This window comes from Eucyclogobius newberryi, unplaced genomic scaffold (genome assembly GCF_026437365.1).
Source record: "Eucyclogobius newberryi isolate DKJ021-1_F unplaced genomic scaffold, fEucNew1.0.hap1 SCAF_6, whole genome shotgun sequence".
NCBI lineage: Eukaryota > Metazoa > Chordata > Actinopteri > Gobiiformes > Gobiidae > Eucyclogobius > Eucyclogobius newberryi.
Window position 1 is genome coordinate 41,831,681 of NW_027316278.1, and position 23,002 is coordinate 41,854,682.

The 23,002-nt window shown below is 51.6% G+C and overlaps 1 protein-coding gene across 1 annotated transcript in view; it reads right to left on the reverse strand.

Annotated features, from left to right (window-relative positions):
* Positions 1-23,002, reverse strand: part of ppil2 (peptidylprolyl isomerase (cyclophilin)-like 2) — a 42,958-nt gene that overhangs the window by 19,359 nt on the left and 597 nt on the right. Inside the window, exons 2-11 of the mRNA XM_072433648.1 lie at positions 18,379-18,428; positions 18,097-18,142; positions 14,173-14,235; positions 13,468-13,519; positions 10,234-10,285; positions 10,085-10,176; positions 9,915-10,004; positions 9,753-9,828; positions 9,517-9,677; positions 3,779-3,854 (exon numbers count right to left, since the gene is read on the reverse strand). Of these exons, the coding sequence (XP_072289749.1) occupies positions 3,779-3,854; positions 9,517-9,677; positions 9,753-9,828; positions 9,915-10,004; positions 10,085-10,176; positions 10,234-10,285; positions 13,468-13,519; positions 14,173-14,235; positions 18,097-18,142; positions 18,379-18,428 (758 nt within the window). The remainder of the gene's footprint in view (positions 1-3,778; positions 3,855-9,516; positions 9,678-9,752; positions 9,829-9,914; positions 10,005-10,084; positions 10,177-10,233; positions 10,286-13,467; positions 13,520-14,172; positions 14,236-18,096; positions 18,143-18,378; positions 18,429-23,002) is intronic.

Here is a 23,002-nt window from a genome sequence, read left to right on the forward strand (position 1 = left end):
ATCATAATAAAGTATGTTGTAGTTTGTCACTAAATCAACTTTAAAGAGACAATATTTCTTTTCTTTTTTTTAAACATAAAAAAAATAAAATAAACATAACGCAAACTTGGGTAAAAAACAAAATCAAGAGAGAACACAGGTTAAGAGAAGAGGGGTTAAAGCACACAATGTCTAGAAATAAAAGTCCCATTTTGTCCATTGTTTATTGAATTCATACATTTTCAAATTGGGTCAAGCGGTTCATTTTCCATGGTGCGTATGTCGGTTATGATGTTAGTCCAGTCCTTAATCGACAGTGCACGACTGAGGAAACGTCAGGCTTTGGGGGAGGAAACGTCAGGCTTTGGGGGAGGAAACGTCAGGCTTTGGGGGAGGAAACGTCAGGCTTTGGGGGAGGAAACGTCAGGCTTTGGGGGAGGAAACGTCAGGCTTTGGGGGAGGAAACGTCAGGCTTTGGGGGAGGAAACGTCAGGCTTTGGGGGAGGAAACGTCAGGCTTTGGGGGAGGAAACGTCAGGCTTTGGGGGAGGAAACGTCAGGCTTTGGGGGAGGAAACGTCAGGCTTTGGGGGAGGAAACGTCAGGCTTTGGGGGAGGAAACGTCACGCTTTGGGGGAGGAAACATGTTTTGGGGGAGGAAACATCACACTTTGGGGGAGGAAACGTCACGCTTTGGGGGAGGAAACATGTTTTGGGGGAGGAATCAGGCTTTGGGGGAGGAAACATCAGGCTTTGGGGGAGGAAACGTCAGGCTTTGGGGGAGGAAACGTCAGGCTTTGGGGGAGGAAACGTCAGGCTTTGGGGGAGGAAACGTCAGGCTTTGGGGGAGGAAACGTCAGGCTTTGGGGGAGGAAACGTCAGGCTTTGGGGGAGGAAACGTCAGGCTTTGGGGGAGGAAACGTCAGGCTTTGGGGGAGGAAACGTCAGGCTTTGGGGGAGGAAACGTCAGGCTTTGGGGGAGGAAACGTCAGGCTTTGGGGGAGGAAACGTCAGGCTTTGGGGGAGGAAACGTCAGGCTTTGGGGGAGGAAACGTCACGCTTTGGGGGAGGAAACATGTTTTGGGGGAGGAAACATCACACTTTGGGGGAGGAAACGTCACGCTTTGGGGGAGGAAACATGTTTTGGGGGAGGAATCAGGCTTTGGGGGAGGAAACATCAGGCTTTGGGGGAGGAAACGTCAGGCTTTGGGGGAGGAAACGTCAGGCTTTGGGGGAGGAAACGTCAGGCTTTGGGGGAGGAAACGTCAGGCTTTGGGGGAGGAAACGTCAGGCTTTGGGGGAGGAAACGTCAGGCTTTGGGGGAGGAAACGTCAGGCTTTGGGGGAGGAAACGTCAGGCTTTGGGGGAGGAAACGTCAGGCTTTGGGGGAGGAAACGTCAGGCTTTGGGGGAGGAAACGTCAGGCTTTGGGGGAGGAAACGTCAGGCTTTGGGGGAGGAAACGTCAGGCTTTGGGGGAGGAAACGTCAGGCTTTGGGGGAGGAAACGTCAGGCTTTGGGGGAGGAAACATGTTTTGGGGGAGGAAACATCACACTTTGGGGGAGGAAACGTCACGCTTTGGGGGAGGAAACGTCACGCTTTGGGGGAGGAAACGTCACGCTTTGGGGGAGGAAACGTCACGCTTTGGGGGAGGAAACGTCACGCTTTGGGGGAGGAAACGTCATGCTTTGGGGGAGGAAACATCAGGCTTTGGGGGAGGAAACATCAGGCTTTGGGGGAGGAAACATCAGGCTTTGGGGGAGGAAACATCAGGCTTTGGGGGAGGAAACATCAGGCTTTGGGGGAGGAAACATCAGGCTTTGGGGGAGGAAACATCAGGCTTTGGGGGAGGAAACGTCATGCTTTGGGGGAGGAAACGTCACGCTTTGGGGGAGGAAACGTCACGCTTTGGGGGAGGAAACGTCACGCTTTGGGGGAGGAAACGTCACGCTTTGGGGGAGGAAACGTCACGCTTTGGGGGAGGAAACATCACACTTTGGGGGAGGAAACGTCACGCTTTGGGGGAGGAAACGTCACGCTTTGGGGGAGGAAACATGTTTTGGGGGAGGAAACGTCATGCTTTGGGGGAGGAAACGTCATGCTTTGGGGGAGGAAACGTCATGCTTTGGGGGAGGAAACATCAGGCTTTGGGGGAGGAAACATCAGGCTTTGGGGGAGGAAACATCAGGCTTTGGGGGAGGAAACATCAGGCTTTGGGGGAGGAAACATCAGGCTTTGGGGGAGGAAACATCACGTTTTGGGGGAGGAAACGTCAGGCTTTGGGGGAGGAAACGTCAGGCTTTGGGGGAGGAAACGTCATGCTTTGGGGGAGGAAACGTCACGCTTTGGGGGAGGAAACGTCACGCTTTGGGGGAGGAAACGTCACGCTTTGGGGGAGGAAACGTCACGCTTTGGGGGAGGAAACATCACACTTTGGGGGAGGAAACGTCAGGCTTTGGGGGAGGAAACGTCAGGCTTTGGGGGAGGAAACGTCAGGCTTTGGGGGAGGAAACGTCAGGCTTTGGGGGAGGAAACGTCAGGCTTTGGGGGAGGAAACGTCAGGCTTTGGGGGAGGAAACGTCAGGCTTTGGGGGAGGAAACGTCAGGCTTTGGGGGAGGAAACGTCACGCTTTGGGGGAGGAAACGTCACGCTTTGGGGGAGGAAACATGTTTTGGGGGAGGAAACATCACACTTTGGGGGAGGAAACGTCACGCTTTGGGGGAGGAAACGTCATGCTTTGGGGGAGGAAACATGTTTTGGGGGAGGAAACATCACACTTTGGGGGAGGAAACGTCACGCTTTGGGGGAGGAAACATGTTTTGGGGGAGGAAACGTCATGCTTTGGGGGAGGAAACGTCATGCTTTGGGGGAGGAAACGTCATGCTTTGGGGGAGGAAACATCAGGCTTTGGGGGAGGAAACATCAGGCTTTGGGGGAGGAAACATCAGGCTTTGGGGGAGGAAACATCAGGCTTTGGGGGAGGAAACATCAGGCTTTGGGGGAGGAAACATCAGGCTTTGGGGGAGGAAACATCACGTTTTGGGGGAGGAAACATCAGGCTTTGGGGGAGGAAACGTCAGGCTTTGGGGGAGGAAACGTCATGCTTTGGGGGAGGAAACATCACGCTTTGGGGGAGGAAACGTCACGCTTTGGGGGAGGAAACATCACACTTTGGGGGAGGAAACGTCACGCTTTGGGGGAGGAAACATGTTTTGGGGGAGGAAACATGTTTTGGGGGAGGAAACGTCACGCTTTGGGGGAGGAAACGTCACACTTTGGGGTCTTTTCTGCACAGGGAACAGGGCGGCTGCTCTGTATTAAGAAGAGAATGAATGGGGCCATGGATTGTGAGATTTTGGGCAACAACCTCCTTCCCTCAGTCAGAGCAGTGAAGATGGGGCGTGGCTGAAGATGGGGCGTGGCTGAAGATGGGGCGTGGCTGAAGATGGGGCGTGGCTGAAGATGGGGCGTGGCTGGGACTTCAAACATGACAATGAACTGAGCACACAGGCAGGAGAACCTGTAAGAAGGATCTCAAGGTTCTGGAGTGGTGTCTCCAGTCTCAGACCTGAAACTCTGTTGCTCAGCGACAGCCCTGAATCCTGACAGATCTAGAGAAGATCCTGACAGATCTAGAGAAGATCTGTGGAGGAGTGGCTAAAATCCCTGCTGTGTGCAAACATGGTCAAAGAAAGATATATATATGAAAAAAAAAAGAAAGAAACTGAAAGGCCAGTCCCGTACATGTCTCCACTGCAATACACAGTACACAGCCCTGCTGATAAACCCTGAGATACTCACCGGCTACATGTACTGTCGCAGGGGTCATGGCTGTGGATGTGAAAGATGCGGATACTCTGCCTGTGGAGTAGTGAGCCTGGAAAAAGGAAATAGATTAGTTCAATTTCATCCCTACTGACCGCTTAAAGTACTGAATGATTCCCTTGACACATGCCCAGTTTGAGTATCACCAACAATGTCACACCTTTATTTCACTGATTCATTTGACAGGGACAATGCAGTCAGACATAGTTACATAGGAAATTCGGCAGCTGATGCGAATCATACAGAGTATATATTAAGTGCTAATTTTTAACTATAAATACACAATACAATTAAACCTAAAGATGAACGTCTTGAGCAAAGAAATGCTCTTAATCACTTTGGGCAGTGGGTTTGCACAGTTTGCGCAGTTTGCACAGTTTACAGTTTGCACAGTTTGCACAGTTTGCACAGTTTGCACAGTTTACACAGTTTACACAGCCCCTCTGAAGAAAGGCTGACTATGAAAAGACGTCCGACACAGTGGGAATTTACAGTTATGGTTATAGTTATTTCAATTAAGCTACTGATTGTGCTTTACATTATGTAAATGTATTTGCATTTTGCATCCCAAGAACACCAACTATGTCCATCCATCCATCTTCAGCCGCTTTATCCGGGGCCGGGTCGCGGGGGCAGCAGTCTAACCAGGGACTCCCAGACTTCCTACTCCCCAGACACTTCCTCCAACTCCTCCAGGGGGATCCCGAGGCGTTCCCAGGCCAGCCGAGAGACATAGTCTCTCCAGCGTGTCCTGGGTCGTCCCCGGGGCCTCTTCCCGGTGGAACATGCCCGGAACACCTCCCGAGGGAGGCGCCCAGGAGGCATCTGGAACAGATGCCCGAGCTACCTCAGCTGGAGGAGCAGCGGCTCTACTCCGAGCTCCCCCCGTGTGGCCGAGCTCCTCAGCTTATCTCTAAGGGAGCGCCCAGCCACACGGCGGAGGAAACTCATTTCGACCGCTTGTATCCACGATCTTGTCCTTTCGGTCATTACCCAAAGCTCATGACCATAGGTGAGGTCAGAACGTAGACCGACCGGTAAATCCAGAGCTTTGTCTTTGGACTCAGCTCCTTCTTCACCACAACAGTCGATGCAGCGACTGCATCACTGCAGCTGCTGCACCGATCCAACTGTCAATCACACGCTCCATCCTTCACTCACTCGAGAACAAGACCCCAAGATACTTGAACTCCTCCACTTGGGGCAAGGACCCCCCACCCACCTGAAGAGGACAAGGACCCCCCACCCACCTGGAGAGGACAAGGACTCCCCACCCACCTGGAGAGGACAAGGACCCCCCACCCACCTGAAGAGGGCAAGGACCCCCCACCCACCTGGAGAGGGCAAGGACCCCCCACCCACCTGGAGAGGACAAGGACCCCCCACCCACCTGAAGAGGGCAAGGACCCCCCACCCACCTGAAGAGGGCAAGGACCCCCCACCCACCTGAAGAGGGCAAGGACCCCCCACCCACCTGGAGAGGGCAAGGACCCCCCACCCACCTGGAGAGGGCAAGCCACCTTTTTCTGGTCGAGAACCATGGCCTCGGATTTGGAGCTGATTCTCATCCCAGCCGCTTCACACTCGGCTGCAAACCGTCCCAGTGCATGTTGCAGGTCCGGGTTTGATGGAGCCATCAGGACAACATCGTCTGCAAACAGCAGAGATGAGATCCTGTGGTCCCCAAACCGGACACCCTCTGACCCCTGACTGCGCCTAGAAATTCTGTCCATAAAAATTATGAACAGAACCGGTGACAAAGCACAGCCCTGGCAGAGTCCAACATGCACTGGGAACAGGTCTGACTTACTGCCGGCAATGAACACAGCTCCTGCTCCGGTCATACAGGGACCGGACAGCCCTGAGCAAAGGGCCCCGGACCCCGTACTCCCGGAGCACCCCCCAAAGGACACCCCGAGGGACACGGTCGAAAGCCTTCTCCAGATCCACAAAGCACATGTGGACTGGTTGGGCAAACTCCCATGAACCCTCGAGCACCCGATGGAGGGTATAGAGCTGGTCCAGTGTTCCACGACCGGGACCTAAACTACTCTGCTCCTCCTGAATCCGAGGTTCGAGTATCGGTCGGATTCTCCTCTCCAGTACCTTTGGAATAGACCTTACCCGGGAGGCTGAGGAGTGTGATCCCTCTGTAGTTGGAACACACCCTCCGGTCCCCCTTCTTGAACAGAGGGACCAACACCCCGGTCTGCCAGTCCAGAGGCACGGTCCCTGACCGCCACGCGATGTTGCAGAGACGTGTCAGCCAAGAAAGTCCTACAACATCCAGATACTTTAGGTACTCAGGGCGGATCTCATCCACCCCCGGAGCCCTGCCCCCGAGGAGTTTGCGAACAACCTCAGTGACTTCAGCTTGGGTGATGGATGAGCCAGCCTCCGAGTCCCCGGTCTCTACTTCCTCTTCGGAAGACGTGACTGAGGGATTAAGGAGATCCTCAAAGTATTCCTTCCACCGTCCGACGACATCCCCAGTCGAGGTCAGCAGGCCTCCACCCGCACCGTAAACGGTGTTGGTGAGGCACTGCTTCCACCTCCTGAGGCGCCGGACGGTTTGCCAGAATTTCTTTGGTGCCGACCGATAGTCCTCCTCCATGGCCTCCCCGAACTCCTCCCAGGCCCGGATTTTTGCCTCTGCGACAGCACGAGCCGCGGCTCGCTTGGCCTGCCGATACCTGTCGATGACCTCAGGAGACCTACAAGCCAGAGTGGCCTGATAGGCCTCCTTCTTCAGTCTGACGACATCCCTTACTTCCGGTGTCCACCACCGGGTTCGGGGGTTGCCACCACGACAGGCACCGGAGACCTTGTGACCACAGCTCCGAGCAGCCGCATCAACAATGGAGGCGGAGAACATGGTCCACTCGGACTCAATGTCCCCAGCCTCCCCCGGGACATGGGAGAAGCTCTCCCGGAGGTTTGAGTTGAAGACCCTACTGACAGAGGGCTCCACAAGACGTTCCCAACAGACCCTCACAATGCACTTGGGTCTGCCAAGTCTGTCCGGCTTCCTCCTCCGCCAGCGGATCCAACTCACCACCAGGTGGTGATCGGTTGACAGCTCCGCCCCTCTCTTCACCCGAGTGTCCAAGACACGCAGCCGGAGGTCAGATGACACGACGACAAAGTCGATCATTGACCTCCGGCCTGTGTCCTGGTGCCACGTGCACTGATGGACCTTGTGCTTGAACATGGTGTTCGTTATGGACAATCCGTGGCTAGCACAGAAGTCCATGTGCCAAATGAACAACTCAGGTGTATATAGCAGGGGTCACAAATAAACTTTCACCAAAACCCATTTTAAGAAAATGTCCACAAGCCTAGGTCCGGAACTTCACAGCGTTTCTGCCACTTTGACACTTATATATTATAAATATATATTGTTATGTTGTAAAATATGTAACGAATATTATAATAGGCCTAGTTACGTTTTCACAATTTACCAATTCATTATATATTATATCAAATAGTCTAATGACGTGTTTCGTGGTGTAAATAGCATGAGTTTCTATGTCCCGGAAGTTCTCTGATGACTCTGCCATCATAGGACTCATCACGGACGATGATGTGGAGGACAGAGGACTGGAGCAGGACTTTGTGGAACCTCCTCCTCATCAACGCGGGGAAGACCAAGGACAGGCCACGCCCCCCTCACCAGTGAACATCCAGGGACGGGACAGGCCACGCCCCCCTCACCAGTGAACATCCAGGGACGGGACAGGCCACGCCCCCCTCACCAGTGAACATCCAGGGACGGGACATTGAGAGAGTGACTCATACAAGGACCTGGTGTTCATCTGAACCACAAACTGGACTCATAACACAGACTGAACAGGAAGAGCCAGAGTGGACTCTACCTCCTGAGGAGACTCAGGTCTTTTGGAGTGACAGGGCCGCTCCTGACAGGGCCGCTCCTGACAGGGCCACTCTTGAAGAACTTCTCCTCCTCTGTGGTGCATCAGCTCCTGTAGGTGTGGTCATCACAGAGGGAGAGGAAGAAGCTGGACAAAGCTCCGTCCTGGGCTGTCCTCTGGACTCGGTGCAGGAGGTGGGGGACAGAAGGGTCCTGGCTAAACTCACATCTATGCTGGACCATGAGTGTCGCCCCCTGCAGGGCACTCTGTCCCCTGCAGGACACTCTGTCCCCTGCAGGACACTCTGTCCTCTCTGGAGAGCAGCTTCAGTGACTGATCCACCCTCGCTGTGTGAAGGAGACGTTTCACAGTCTGTCCTTCTGCTGCTGTCACACTACAACAAACACTGTCATAACCATATGCAATACTGTCATACCCATGTGCAATACTGTCATACCCATGTGCAATACTGTCATACCCATGTGCAATACTGTCATACCCATGTGCAATACTGTCATATCCATGTGCAATACTGTCATACCCATGTGCAATACTGACATACCCATGTGCAATACCGACATACCCATGTGCAATACCGTCATACCCATGTGCAATACTGTCATATCCATGTGCAATACTGTCATACCCATGTGCAATACCGACATACCCATGTGCAATACCGACATACCCATGTGCAATACCGTCATACCCATGTGCAATACCGTCATACCCATGTGCAATACCGTCATATCCATGTGCAATACTGTCATACCCATGTGCAATACCGTCATATCCATGTGCAATACTGTCATATCCATGTGCAATACTGTCATATCTATGTGCAATACTGTCATATCCATGTGCAATACTGTCATACCCATGTGCAATACTGTCATAATCATGTGCAATACTGTCATACCCATGTGCAATACCGTCATACCCATGTGCAATACCGTCATACCCATGTGCAATACCGTCATACCCATGTGCAATACTGTCATATCCATGTGCAATACTGTCATATCCATGTGCAATACTGTCATATCCATGTGCAATACTGTCATATCCATGTGCAATACTGTCATACCCATGTGCAATACTGTCATACCCATGTGCAATACTGTCATACCCATGTGCAATACTGTCATACCCATGTGCAATACTGTCATACCCATGTGCAATACTGTCATACCCATGTGCAATACTGTCATACCCATGTGCAATACTGTCATACCCATGTGCAATACTGTCATACCCATGTGCAATACTGTCATACCCATGTGCAATACTGTCATACCCATGTGCAATACTGTCATACCCATGTGCAATACTGTCATACCCATGTGCAATACTGTCATACCCATGTGCAATACTGTCATACCCATGTGCAATACTGTCATACCCCTGGTTTAGACTCTAATGTACTCTTTGGAAAGCTTTTTCGGAGTCATCTCTCAAACCGTCTTGCTCCTTGTTTTTGCCAGAGAAATTGCAACTGGGCAACTCCTCAGACCTCCAGGGAGTCCAAAGATAAATCATGTTCAAATGTGAAGGAACTAAGCACTGCTGCTGGGGACTGTGCAGTTCAAACTCCCCATGAACCGAGCAGCACGGTTTAGTGTGGGACAGTGAGTGGGGCATGGAAAAGATGGACAAATCAAGGCAATTGTAGAATTTATGTGGTTTATGTGTGTAGTTTTCACACAAATAATCTATTGTACTATTACTACTACTATAAGATGCATTGTAACGGTGTAGGAGCCACTGCAGGGGCCCCATGCACACCGCTCTGCTGCGCTTTCACAAGGCAAACTTCAGTGAACGTTGTGTACTTTTACTCACAGCATTGAACTTATCCGTTTTCTTTGCAGTTGGTTCCTTCATGGTGGTTGCCAGCAGCTCGTCTCCTTTATATTCTTTATAGAGCTCAGCCAGAGTCTCTCTGGTCTCCATGTTGGTGCTGTTCAGGTGATATGCAGGGTCCAGCTTTGCCTTTTCTTCCTCTGCCACAAAGAACATTCCCATGAATTAATAAACATGTACATGTGCTTTAAAAAGTGCATTGAATGGAAATTCACCTGGATCCAAGACTTTCAAATTGTTTTTTACATGGAAGAAGTCAGATACATTGAATTTGTCCAAATTAGTCGGATCCTTTAATAAAAAATAAAAGGGAAAACATTTAAAAACGCATAAAATTCAGTCCAAAAAGTAAAGTTTTTTTTGGTTTCATTTTTGACCTGAAGTGTTATGATGTCTTGTCTGGCAAAAGGTTCATCTGTCAACAGATCTTTAAAACTCCTTGTCTTGATATTGAGCTGCTCCACTGCCTGAAAACACAATGTAATTGAATATGAAATATATGAAGCTTTTGAACACTTCTGATTGACGAGCAGAAAAGGGAACAAACCTCATGAGAGAAGACATTTCCAGAGACCTTGATGGTAACGATGTGGGAGTTGTTGGTGAAGACGTTGTACATGACGGGGCAGTGGTACTTTCCTACAAACAAACAGCTCTCAGAACCACCATGAACAGGCTTAAGAAGAACTCACTCACCATCGTTGTTCTTGGCAATGTTGAGCTTGATGAGGGAATTTGCTTCAAGTTTCTGAGGAAAATAAGAAGTCTTAAACATTTTGGTTTCAGTATAAATCTTGCTTGTGTAATTTAAATGTAAATGGTTAGGAGTGTGCGTTATATAACTGCTTCTGTCCATGGAGAGGTCATCATTTTGCCTGGAATGTTTTTAATATTTATTTTTGTATAACTGGTATCAAAAAGAGACGGTCTGTAGCCTTCTTATCCTGAATATAATAAACATGGCCTCTCTGTGTACCCAGATATGACAGATTCAAATCAAATATAGACCAGCTGCACTGCCAATTTACTCTTAATTTCAAAAATATTGGACAGGACAGGATACTTATGTTTAGAGCTGGGTTTCAATTCAAATTTCAAGAATCGATTCGATTCCGATTTTTACTTTTCAAAATCAATTTTGATTTTCTCTGATTGGATCCGGGGGTTAATGTTATTAAAAATGAAAAATGTATTTGAAGCGTTTCCTTCACTTCATGACTGTGGAGAGAAGCAACATATTAAAACTAGTATTATATCAATATGAAACAGAGTATTGTAGTTACTGATGGAAGATGATGAAAAGGTCAAGGGTCAATTTACCTTCAAGAAAGAGAATCCAGGAGTCCTGAACTATCTCTTTTGAAGGTGGATTGAAGTTCACTGAGAGAAATGTAGACGTCACGCCGTACCCTCCCGCGTCTCGCCGTACCCTCCCGCGTCGCTCCGTACCCTCCCGCGTCACACGTCGCGCCGTACCCTCCCGCGTCTCGCCGTACCCTCCCGCGTCACACGTCGCGCCGTACCCTCCCGCGTCTCGCCGTACCCTCCCGCGTCGCTCCGTACCCTCCCGCGTCACACGTCGCGCCGTACCCTCCCGCGTCTCGCCGTACCCTCCCGCGTCGCTCCGTACCCTCCCGCGTCACACGTCGCGCCGTACCCTCCCGCGTCACACGTCGCGCCGTACCCTCCCGCGTCTCGCCGTACCCTCCCGCGTCACACGTCGCGCCGTACCCTCCCGCGTCACACGTCGCGCCGTACCCTCCCGCGTCTCGCCGTACCCTCCCGCGTCGCTCCGTACCCTCCCGCGTCACACGTCGCGCCGTACCCTCCCGCGTCTCGCCGTACCCTCCCGCGTCGCTCCGTACCCTCCCGCGTCACACGTCGCGCCGTACCCTCCCGCGTCACACGTCGCTCCGTACCCTCCCGCGTCGCTCCGTACCCTCCCGCGTCACACGTCGCGCCGTACCCTCCCGCGTCTCGCCGTACCCTCCCGCGTCGCTCCGTACCCTCCCGCGTCACACGTCGCGCCGTACCCTCCCGCGTCACACGTCGCGCCGTACCCTCCCGCGTCACACGTCGCGCCGTACCCTCCCGCGTCTCGCCGTACCCTCCCGCGTCGCTCCGTACCCTCCCGCGTCACACGTCGCGCCGTACCCTCCCGCGTCTCGCCGTACCCTCCCGCGTCGCTCCGTACCCTCCCGCGTCACACGTCGCTCCGTACCCTCCCGCGTCACGCCGTACCCTCCCGCGTCACACGTCGCGCCGTACCCTCCCGCGTCGCTCCGTACCCTCCCGCGTCACACGTCGCGCCGTACCCTCCCGCGTCTCGCCGTACCCTCCCGCGTCACACGTCGCGCCGTACCCTCCCGCGTCTCGCCGTACCCTCCCGCGTCGCGCCGTACCCTCCCGCGTCACACGTCGCGCCGTACCCTCCCGCGTCACACGTCGCGCCGTACCCTCCCGCGTCACACGTCGCTCCGTACCCTCCCGCGTCGCTCCGTACCCTCCCGCGTCACGCCGTACCCTCCCGCGTCGCTCCGTACCCTCCCGCGTCACACGTCGCGCCGTACCCTCCCGCGTCACACGTCGCGCCGTACCCTCCCGCGTCGCTCCGTACCCTCCCGCGTCACACGTCGCGCCGTACCCTCCCGCGTCTCGCCGTACCCTCCCGCGTCGCTCCGTACCCTCCCGCGTCACACGTCGCGCCGTACCCTCCCGCCGTACCCTCCCGCGTCACACGTCGCGCCGTACCCTCCCGCGTCTCGCCGTACCCTCCCGCGTCGCTCCGTACCCTCCCGCGTCACACGTCGCGCCGTACCCTCCCGCGTCTCGCCGTACCCTCCCGCGTCACACGTCGCGCCGTACCCTCCCGCGTCTCGCCCTACCCTCCCGCGTCGCTCCGTACCCTCCCGCGTCACACGTCGCGCCGTACCCTCCCGCGTCACACGTCGCTCCGTACCCTCCCGCGTCACACGTCGCTCCGTACCCTCCCGCGTCGCTCCGTACCCTCCCGCGTCGCTCCGTACCCTCCCGCGTCGCTCCGTACCCTCCCGCGTCGCTCCGTACCCTCCCGCGTCGCTCCGTACCCTCCCGCGTCGCTCCGTACCGTCACGCGTCGCGCCGTACCGTCACGCGTCGCGCCGTACCCTCCCGCGTCGCTCCGTACCCTCCCGCGTCACACGTCTCGCCGTACCCTCCCGCGTCGCTCCGTACCCTCCCGCGTCTCGCCGTACCCTCCCGCGTCTCGCCGTACCCTCCCGCGTCTCGCCGTACCCTCCCGCGTCGCTCCGTACCCTCCCGCGTCACACGTCGCGCCGTACCCTCCCGCGTCTCGCCCTACCCTCCCGCGTCGCTCCGTACCCTCCCGCGTCGCGCCGTACCCTCCCGCGTCACACGTCGCTCCGTACCCTCCCGCGTCACACGTCGCTCCGTACCCTCCCGCGTCACACGTCGCTCCGTACCCTCCCGCGTCGCTCCGTACCCTCCCGCGTCGCTCCGTACCCTCCCGCGTCGCTCCGTACCCTCCCGCGTCGCTCCGTACCCTCCCGCGTCGCTCCGTACCCTCCCGCGTCGCTCCGTACCCTCCCGCGTCGCTCCGTACCCTCCCGCGTCGCGCCGTACCCTCCCGCGTCACACGTCGCGCCGTACCCTCCCGCGTCGCGCCGTACCCTCCCGCGTCACACGTCGCGCCGTACCCTCCCGCGTCTCGCCGTACCCTCCCGCGTCGCTCCGTACCCTCCCGCGTCTCGCCGTACCCTCCCGCGTCGCTCCGTACCCTCCCGCGTCACACGTCGCGCCGTACCCTCCCGCGTCTCGCCGTACCCTCCCGCGTCTCGCCGTACCCTCCCGCGTCACACGTCACGCTGCCACACCGCGTGACGTGTGCCTCTTTAACAACATGAAGTTGCAAAAGTACATTACTGTGCTCACCTCTCCCGTGATGGGATTTGTGCCATACTTTTTGATCCATGGAACAATGCTCCTAAAAACACAACACAAACATCAGCCCCACGTGCTTCAACATTAGAGCCTGAAGTGCTTCAACATTAGAGCCTGAAGTGCTTCAACATTAGAGCCTGAAGTGCTTCAACATTAGAGCCTGAAGTGCTTCAACATTAGAGCCTGAAGTGCTTCAACATTAGAGCCTGAAGTGCTTCAACATTAGAGCCTGAAGTGCTTCAACATTAGAGCCTGAAGTGCTTCAACATTAGAGCCTGAAGTGCTTCAACATTAGAGCCTGAAGTGCTTCAACATTAGAGCCTGAAGTGCTTCAACATTAGAGCCTGAAGTGCTTCAACATTAGAGCCTGAAGTGCTTCAACATTAGAGCCTGAAGTGCTTTAAACAGCCTCAGTGTAGAAGGGTTTTAGGAGTTCAAACGGATTCTATACGTTTTAAAATAGATTTGATCCTTATTTTAGAATAAAAAGGAATTAGTTTAAAACTAAATGTGTTTAAAATAACCAAAGTAGATCAAATATGGGCCTAATATTTAAACATTCCATATGTGGCACTACAGGCTTCACTTCACTGCCATGGAGCATTGTACAAACCCTTCAAGTTACAAACGTTTGAATGAATCACAATAGTTCAGTTTGATTGTAATGACTTAAGAGGCTGAGAACCAAGGACTTACAGCAGGTCGAAGACATGTCCCTCTTTAGTGCAGACCGGGTACTCGAAGGGCTGAAGGGACAGACTACAGAGAGCATGAGAATACACGTGTGAGCGCCCGGGGGCGACCCGGCGCTCTAGAGCGCGACCGCCCGGGCGCTCTAGAACACAACCGGCAGGCGCGCTCTAGCGACCGTCGCTAGAGCGCGCCCTGTCTGTCATTAGCCCTCCGTCATTAGAGCCCCGTCATTAGCCCTCCGTCATTAGAGCTCCGTCATTAGCCCTCCGTCATTAGAGCTCCGTCATTAGCCCTCCGTCATTAGAGCTCCGTCATTAGCCCTCCGTCATTAGAGCTCCGTCATTAGCCCTCCGTCATTAGAGCTCCGTCATTAGCCCTCCGTCATTAGAGCTCCGTCATTAGAGCCCCGTCATTAGAGCCCCGTCATTAGAGCCCCGTCATTAGAGGCCCGTCATTAGCCCTCTGTCATTAGCCCTGTCATTAGAGCTCTGTCATTAGAGCTCTGTCATTAGAGCTCTGTCATTAGAGCTCTGTCATTAGAGCTCTGTCATTAGCCCTCTGTCATTAGCCCTCTGTCATTAGAGCTCTGTCATTAGAGCTCTGTCATTAGAGCTCTGTCATTAGCCCTCTGTCATTAGAGCCCTGTCATTAGAGCCCCGTCATTAGGGCCCCGTCATTAGAGCCCCGTCATTAGAGCCCCGTCATTAGAGCCCCGTCATTAGAGCTCCGTCATTAGCCCTCCGTCATTAGAGCCCCGTCATTAGAGCCCCGTCATTAGAGCCCCGTCATTAGAGCCCCGTCATTAGAGCCCCGTCATTAGAGCCCCGTCATTAGAGCTCCGTCATTAGAGCCCCGTCATTAGAGCCCCGTCATTAGAGGCCTGTCATTAGCCCTCTGTCATTAGAGCTGTGATTAGCCCTCTGTCATTAGAGCTGTGATTAGCCCTTTGTCATTAGCCCTCTGTCATTAGCCCTCTGTCATTAGCCCTCTGTCATTAGCCCTCTGTCATTAGCCCTCTGTCATTAGAGCTCTGTCATTAGAGCTCTGTCATTAGAGCTCTGTCATTAGCCCTCTGTCATTAGCCCTCTGTCATTAGAGCTCTGTCATTAGAGCTCTGTCATTAGCCCTCTGTCATTAGCCCTCTGTCATTAGCCCTCTGTCATTAGCCCTCTGTCATTAGAGCCCTGTCATTAGGGCCCTGTCATTAGGGTCCTGTCATTAGAGCCCCGTCATTAGGGCCCTGTCATTAGGGCCCTGTCATTAGAGCCCCGTCATTAGAGCCCCGTCATTAGAGCCCCGTCATTAGAGTTCTGTCATTAGCCCTCTGTCATTAGCCCTCTGTCATTAGCCCTCTGTCATTAGCCCTCTGTCATTAGAGCTGTGATTAGCCCTCTGTCATTAGCCCTCTGTCATTAGAGCTGTGATTAGCCCTCTGTCATTAGAGCCCTCTGTCATTAGAGCCCTCTGTCATTAGCCCTCTGTCATTAGAGCTCCGTCATTAGAGCTCCGTCATTAGAGCTCCGTCATTAGAGCCCCGTCATTAGAGCCCCGTCATTAGAGCCCCGTCATTAGAGCTCCGTCATTAGAGCTCCGTCATTAGAGCTCCGTCATTAGAGCCCCGTCATTAGAGCCCCGTCATTAGAGCCCCGTCATTAGAGCCCCGTCATTAGAGCCCCGTCATTAGAGCCCCGTCATTAGAGCCCCGTCATTAGAGCTCCGTCATTAGAGCTCCGTCATTAGAGCTCCGTCATTAGAGCCCCGTCATTAGAGCTCCGTCATTAGAGCCCCGTCATTAGAGCTCCGTCATTAGAGGCCTGTCATTAGCCCTCTGTCATTAGAGCTCCGTCATTAGAGCTCTGTCATTAGCCCTCTGTCATTAGAGCTCTGTCATTAGAGCTCTGTCATTAGAGCTCTGTCATTAGAGCTCTGGCATTAGCCCTCTGTCATTAGCCCTCTGGCATTAGCCCTCTGTCATTAGAGCTCTGTCATTAGAGCTCTGTCATTAGAGCTCTGTCATTAGAGCTCTGTCATTAGCCCTCTGTCATTAGCCCTCTGTCATTAGAGCCCTGTCATTAGAGCCCTGTCATTAGAGCCCTGTCATTAGGGCCGTGTCATTAGAGCCCTGTCATTAGAGCCCCGTCATTAGAGCCCCGTCATTAGAGCCCCGTCATTAGATTTCTGTCATTAGATTTCTGTCATTAGCCCTCTGTCATTAGCCCTCTGTCATTAGCCCTCTGTCATTAGCCCTCTGTCATTAGAGCTGTGATTAGCCCTCTGTCATTAGCCCTCTGTCATTAGAGCTGTGATTAGCCCTCTGTCATTAGAGCTGTGATTAGCCCTCTGTCATTAGAGCCCTCTGTCATTAGAGCCCTCTGTCATTAGAGCCCTCTGTCATTAGAGCCCTCTGTCATTAGAGCCCTCTGTCATTAGAGCCCTCTGTCATTAGAGCCCTCTGTCATTAGAGCTCCGTCATTAGAGCTCCGTCATTAGAGCTCCGTCATTAGAGCTCCGTCATTAGAGCTCCGTCATTAGAGCCCCGTCATTAGAGCTCCGTCATTAGAGCTCCGTCATTAGCCCTCTGTCATTAGAGCTCTGTCATTAGCCCTCTGTCATTAGCCCTCTGTCATTAGCCCTCTGTCATTAGAGCTCTGTCATTAGAGCTCTGTCATTAGCCCTCTGTCATTAGCCCTCTGTCATTAGCCCTCTGTCATTAGAGCTCTGTCATTAGCCCTCTGTCATTAGCCCTCTGTCATTAGGGCCCCGTCATTAGGGCCCCGTCATTAGAGCCCCGTCATTAGAGCCCCGTCATTAGGGCCCCGTCATTAGAGCCCCGTCATTAGAGCCCCGTCATTAGAGTTCTGTCATTAGAGCTCCGTCATTAGAGCTCCGTCATTTTAGCCCTCTGTCATTAGCCCTCTGTCATTAGCCCTCTGTCATTAGAGCTCTGTCATTAGAGCTCTGTCATTAGAGCCCTGTCATTAGAGCCCTGTCATTAGAGCTCTGTCATTAGAGCTCTGTCATTAGAGCCCTGTCATTAGAGCCCTGTCATTAGAGCCCTGTCATTAGAGCCCTGTCATTAGAGCCCTGTCATTAGAGCCCTGTCATTAGAGCTCTGTCATTAGAGCTCTGTCATTAGAGCCCTGTCATTAGAGCCCTGTCATTAGAGCCCTGTCATTAGAGCCCTGTCATTAGAGCTCTGTCATTAGCCCTCTGTCATTAGCCCTCTGTCATTAGCCCTCTGTCATTAGCCCTCTGTCATTAGAGCTGTGATTAGCCCTCTGTCATTAGCCCTCTGTCATTAGCCCTCTGTCATTAGCCCTCTGTCATTAGCCCTCTGTCATTAGCCCTCTGTCATTAGCCCTCTGTCATTAGCCCTCTGTCATTAGCCCTCTGTCATTAGCCCTCTGTCATTAGCCCTCTGTCATTAGCCCTCTGTCATTAGAGCCCTGTCATTAGAGCCCTGTCATTAGAGCCCCGTCATTAGAGCCCCGTCATTAGAGCCTCTGTCATTAGCCCTCGGTCATTAGAGCCCTGTCATTAGAGCCCTGTCATTAGAGCCCTGTCATTAGAGCTCTGTCATTAGAGCTCTGTCATTAGCCCTCTGTCATTAGCCCTCTGTCATTAGCCCTCTGTCATTAGCCCTCTGTCATTAGCCCTCTGTCATTAGAGCCCTGTCATTAGAGCTCTGTCATTAGAGCTCTGTCATTAGAGCCCTGTCATTAGAGCCCTGTCATTAGAGCTCTGTCATTAGAGCCATGTCATTAGAGCTCTGTCATTAGAGCCCTGTCAGAGCTCTGTCATTAGAGCCCTGTCATTAGAGCCCTGTCATTAGAGCCCTGTCATTAGAGCTCTTTCATTAGAGCCCTGTCATTAGAGCTCTTTCATTAGAGCCCTGTCATTAGAGCTGTCATTAGAGCTCCAGCCCACCTGCAGTGGTCGAAGGGGAGCCGTCTGAAGTTCGCCTGGGGAATCACTAGAAAAAGAAACCACAAAGAACAAAATATGTATCAAAAAGGTCAAAGTTTCAATTGGAAAATAATAAATAGTTGTAATGGTCATTTAAAAAAAAGACACAATCATAAGTCGTCTTACAGTGTACAGAGTTATGGGTAAAGAGAGCAACTGTTGTATTATATTTTAATTACATACAATTCATAACGATGCCAATAATGACCTTTAACCTTAATATCAGATTTCATTTTCACTCACCTGTTCGCTTCCCTCCATAGAAGTGTGTGTACTCTGTACATGTGATGTACCTGCAACCATAGAGCACACGTATAACCATAGAGCACACGTATAACCATAGAGCACACAACCATAGAGCACACAACCATAGAGCACACGTATAACCATAGAGCACACGTGTGACCATAGAGCACACGTGTGACCATAGAGCACACGTGTGACCATAGAGCACACGTGTGACCATAGAGCACACGTGTGACCATAGAGCACACGTGTGACCATAGAGCACACGTGTGACCATAGAGCACACGTATAACCATAGAGCACACGTATGACCATAGAGCACACGTGTGACCATAGAGCACACGTGTGACCATAGAGCACACGTGTGACCATAGAGCACACGTGTGACCATAGAGCACACGTGTGACCATAGAGCACACGTGTGACCATAGAGCACACGTGTGACCATAGAGCACACGTGTGACCATAGAGCACACGTATGACCATAGAGCACACGTATGACCATAGAGCACACGTATGACCATAGAGCACACGTATGACCATAGAGCACACGTGTGACCATAGAGCACACGTGTGACCATAGAGCACACGTGTGACCATAGAGCACACGTATGACCATAGAGCACACGTATGACCATAGAGCACACAACCATAGAGCACACAACCATAGAGCACACGTATAACCATAGAGCACACGTATGACCATAGAGCACACGTGTGACCATAGAGCACACGTGTGACCATAGAGCACACGTGTGACCATAGAGCACACGTGTGACCATAGAGCACACGTGTGACCATAGAGCACACGTGTGACCATAGAGCACACGTATGACCATAGAGCACACGTATGACCATAGAGCACACGTATAACCATAGAGCACACAACCATAGAGCACACAACCATAGAGCACACAACCATAGAGCACACGTATGACCATAGAGCACACGTATGACCATAGAGCACACAACCATAGAGCACACAACCATAGAGCACACGTATAACCATAGAGCACACGTGTGACCATAGAGCACACGTGTGACCATAGAGCACACGTGTGACCATAGAGCACACGTGTGACCATAGAGCACACGTGTGACCATAGAGCACACGTGTGACCATAGAGCACACGTGTGACCATAGAGCACACGTATGACCATAGAGCACACGTATGACCATAGAGCACACGTATAACCATAGAGCACACAACCATAGAGCACACAACCATAGAGCACACAACCATAGAGCACACGTATGACCATAGAGCACACGTATGACCATAGAGCACACGTATGACCATAGAGCACACGTGTGACCATAGAGCACACGTGTGACCATAGAGCACACGTGTGACCATAGAGCACACGTGTGACCATAGAGCACACGTGTGACCATAGAGCACACGTGTGACCATAGAGCACACGTATGACCATAGAGCACACGTATGACCATAGAGCACACGTATGACCATAGAGCACACGTATGACCATAGAGCACACGTGTGACCATAGAGCACACGTGTGACCATAGAGCACACGTATGACCATAGAGCACACAACCATAGAGCACACAACCATAGAGCACACGTATAACCATAGAGCACACGTGTGACCATAGAGCACACGTGTGACCATAGAGCACACGTGTGACCATAGAGCACACGTGTGACCATAGAGCACACGTGTGACCATAGAGCACACGTGTGACCATAGAGCACACGTGTGACCATAGAGCACACGTGTGACCATAGAGCACACGTATGACCATAGAGCACACGTATGACCATAGAGCACACGTATAACCATAGAGCACACAACCATAGAGCACACAACCATAGAGCACACAACCATAGAGCACACAACCATAGAGCACACGTATGACCATAGAGCACACGTATGACCATAGAGCACACGTATGACCATAGAGCACACGTGTGACCATAGAGCACACGTGTGACCATAGAGCACACGTGTGACCATAGAGCACACGTGTGACCATAGAGCACACGTGTGACCATAGAGCACACGTGTGACCATAGAGCACACGTATGACCATAGAGCACACGTGTGACCATAGAGCACACGTGTGACCATAGAGCACACGTGTGACCATAGAGCACACGTGTGACCATAGAGCACACGTGTGACCATAGAGCACACGTGTGACCATAGAGCACACGTATGACCATAGAGCACACGTATGACCATAGAGCACACGTATGACCATAGAGCACACGTATAACCATAGAGCACACGTATAACCATAGAGCACACGTATAACCATAGAGCACACGTATAACCATAGAGCACACGTATAACCATAGAGCACACGTATAACCATAGGGCACACGTATAACCATAGAGCACTCATATAACCATAGAGCACACGTATAACCATAGAGCACACGTACGACCATAGAGCACATATATAACCATAGAGCACACGTATAACCATAGAGCACACGTACGACCATAGAGCACATATATAACCATAGAGCACACGTACGACTTCTACGCTGCATGTTTGTATATCTTTCCTTCTCCTCTAGTTGAGGCAGAAAAGAGCCGCACGATGCAAAAAATATTGAATGTGATTTTTCTGATGTGAACTGCACATTGCGCACGCGACAACACGCCACATGTGCTGACGATACCGGCAAAAAGACCCCAAAACCAACACTTTACGCATATGAAAAAGTAACTTGGAGACTACTAGATTTTAGAGTAATACTCTAACCCTCAACTCTGACCATGATGTTTATCAGATTTATTTACATCTGCGTGAGGAACAATGACACACTGAAGATCTATGAGGAACAATGACACACTGAAGATCTATGAGGAACAATGACACACTGAAGATCTGTGTGAGGAACAATGACACGCTGCAGATCTGTGTGAGGAACAATGACACGCTGCAGATCTGTGTGAGGAACAATGACACGCTGAAGATCTGTGTGAGGAACAATGACACGCTGAAGATCTGTGTGAGGAACAATGACACACTGCAGATCTGTGTGAGGAACAATGACACACTGCAGATCTGTGTGAGGAACAATGACACACTGAAGATCTGTGTGAGGAACAATGACACACTGAAGATCTGTGAGGAACAATGACACACTGAAGATCTGTGTGAGGAACAATGACACACTGAAGATCTATGAGGAACAATGACACACTGAAGATCTGTGTGAGGAACAATGACACACTGAAGATCTGTGTGAGGAACAATGACACACTGAAGATCTGTGTGAGGAACAATGACACACTGAAGATCTGTGTGAGGAACAATGACACACTGAAGATCTGTGTGAGGAACAATGACACGCTGAAGATCTGTGTGAGGAACAATGACACACTGAAGATCTGTGTGAGGAACAATGACACACTGAAGATCTGTGTGAGGAACAATGACACACTGAAGATCTGTGTGAGGAACAATGACACACTGAAGATCTGTGTGAGGAACAATGACACACTGAAGATCTGTGAGGAACAATGACACGCTGAAGATCTGTGTGAGGAACAATGACACACTGAAGATCTGTGAGGAACAATGACACACTGAAGATCTGTGTGAGGAACAATGACACGCTGAAGATCTGTGTGAGGAACAATGACACACTGAAGATCTGTGTGAGGAACAATGACACACTGAAGATCTGTGTGAGGAACAATGACACACTGAAGATCTGTGAGGAACAATGACACACTGAAGATCTGTGTGAGGAACAATGACACACTGAAGATCTATGAGGAACAATGACACACTGAAGATCTGCGTGAGGAACAATGACACACTGAAGAACTGTGTGAGGAACAATGACACACTAAAGATCTATGAGGAACAATGACACACTGAAGATCTGCGTGAGGAACAATGACACACTGAAGATCTGCGTGAGGAACAATGACACACTGAAGATCTATGAGGAACAATGACACACTGAAGATCTATGAGGAACAATGACACACTGAAGATCTATGAGGAACAATGACACACTGAAGATCTATGAGGAACAATGACACACTGAAGATATGTGAGGAACAATGACACACTGAAGATCTGCGTGAGGAACAATGACACACTGAAGATCTGCGTGAGGAACAATGACACACTGAAGATCTATGAGGAACAATGACACACTGAAGATCTGTGTGAGGAACAATGACACACTGAAGATCTATGAGGAACAATGACACACTGAAGATCTATGAGGAACAATGACACACTGAAGATCTATGAGGAACAATGACACACTGAAGATCTGTGTGAGGAACAATGACACACTGAAGATCTGTGTGAGGAACAATGACACGCTGAAGATCTGTGTGAGGAACAATGACACACTCAAGATCTGTGTGAGGAACAATGACACACTGAAGATCTGTGTGAGGAACAATGACACACTGAAGATCTATGAGGAACAATGACACACTGAAGATCTGTGTGAGGAACAATGACACACTGAAGATCTGCGTGAGGAACAATGACACGCTGAAGATCTATGAGGAACAATGACACACTGAAGATCTGCGTGAGGAACAACGACACGCTGAAGATCTATGAGGAACAATGACACACTGAAGATCTATGAGGAACAATGACACACTGAAG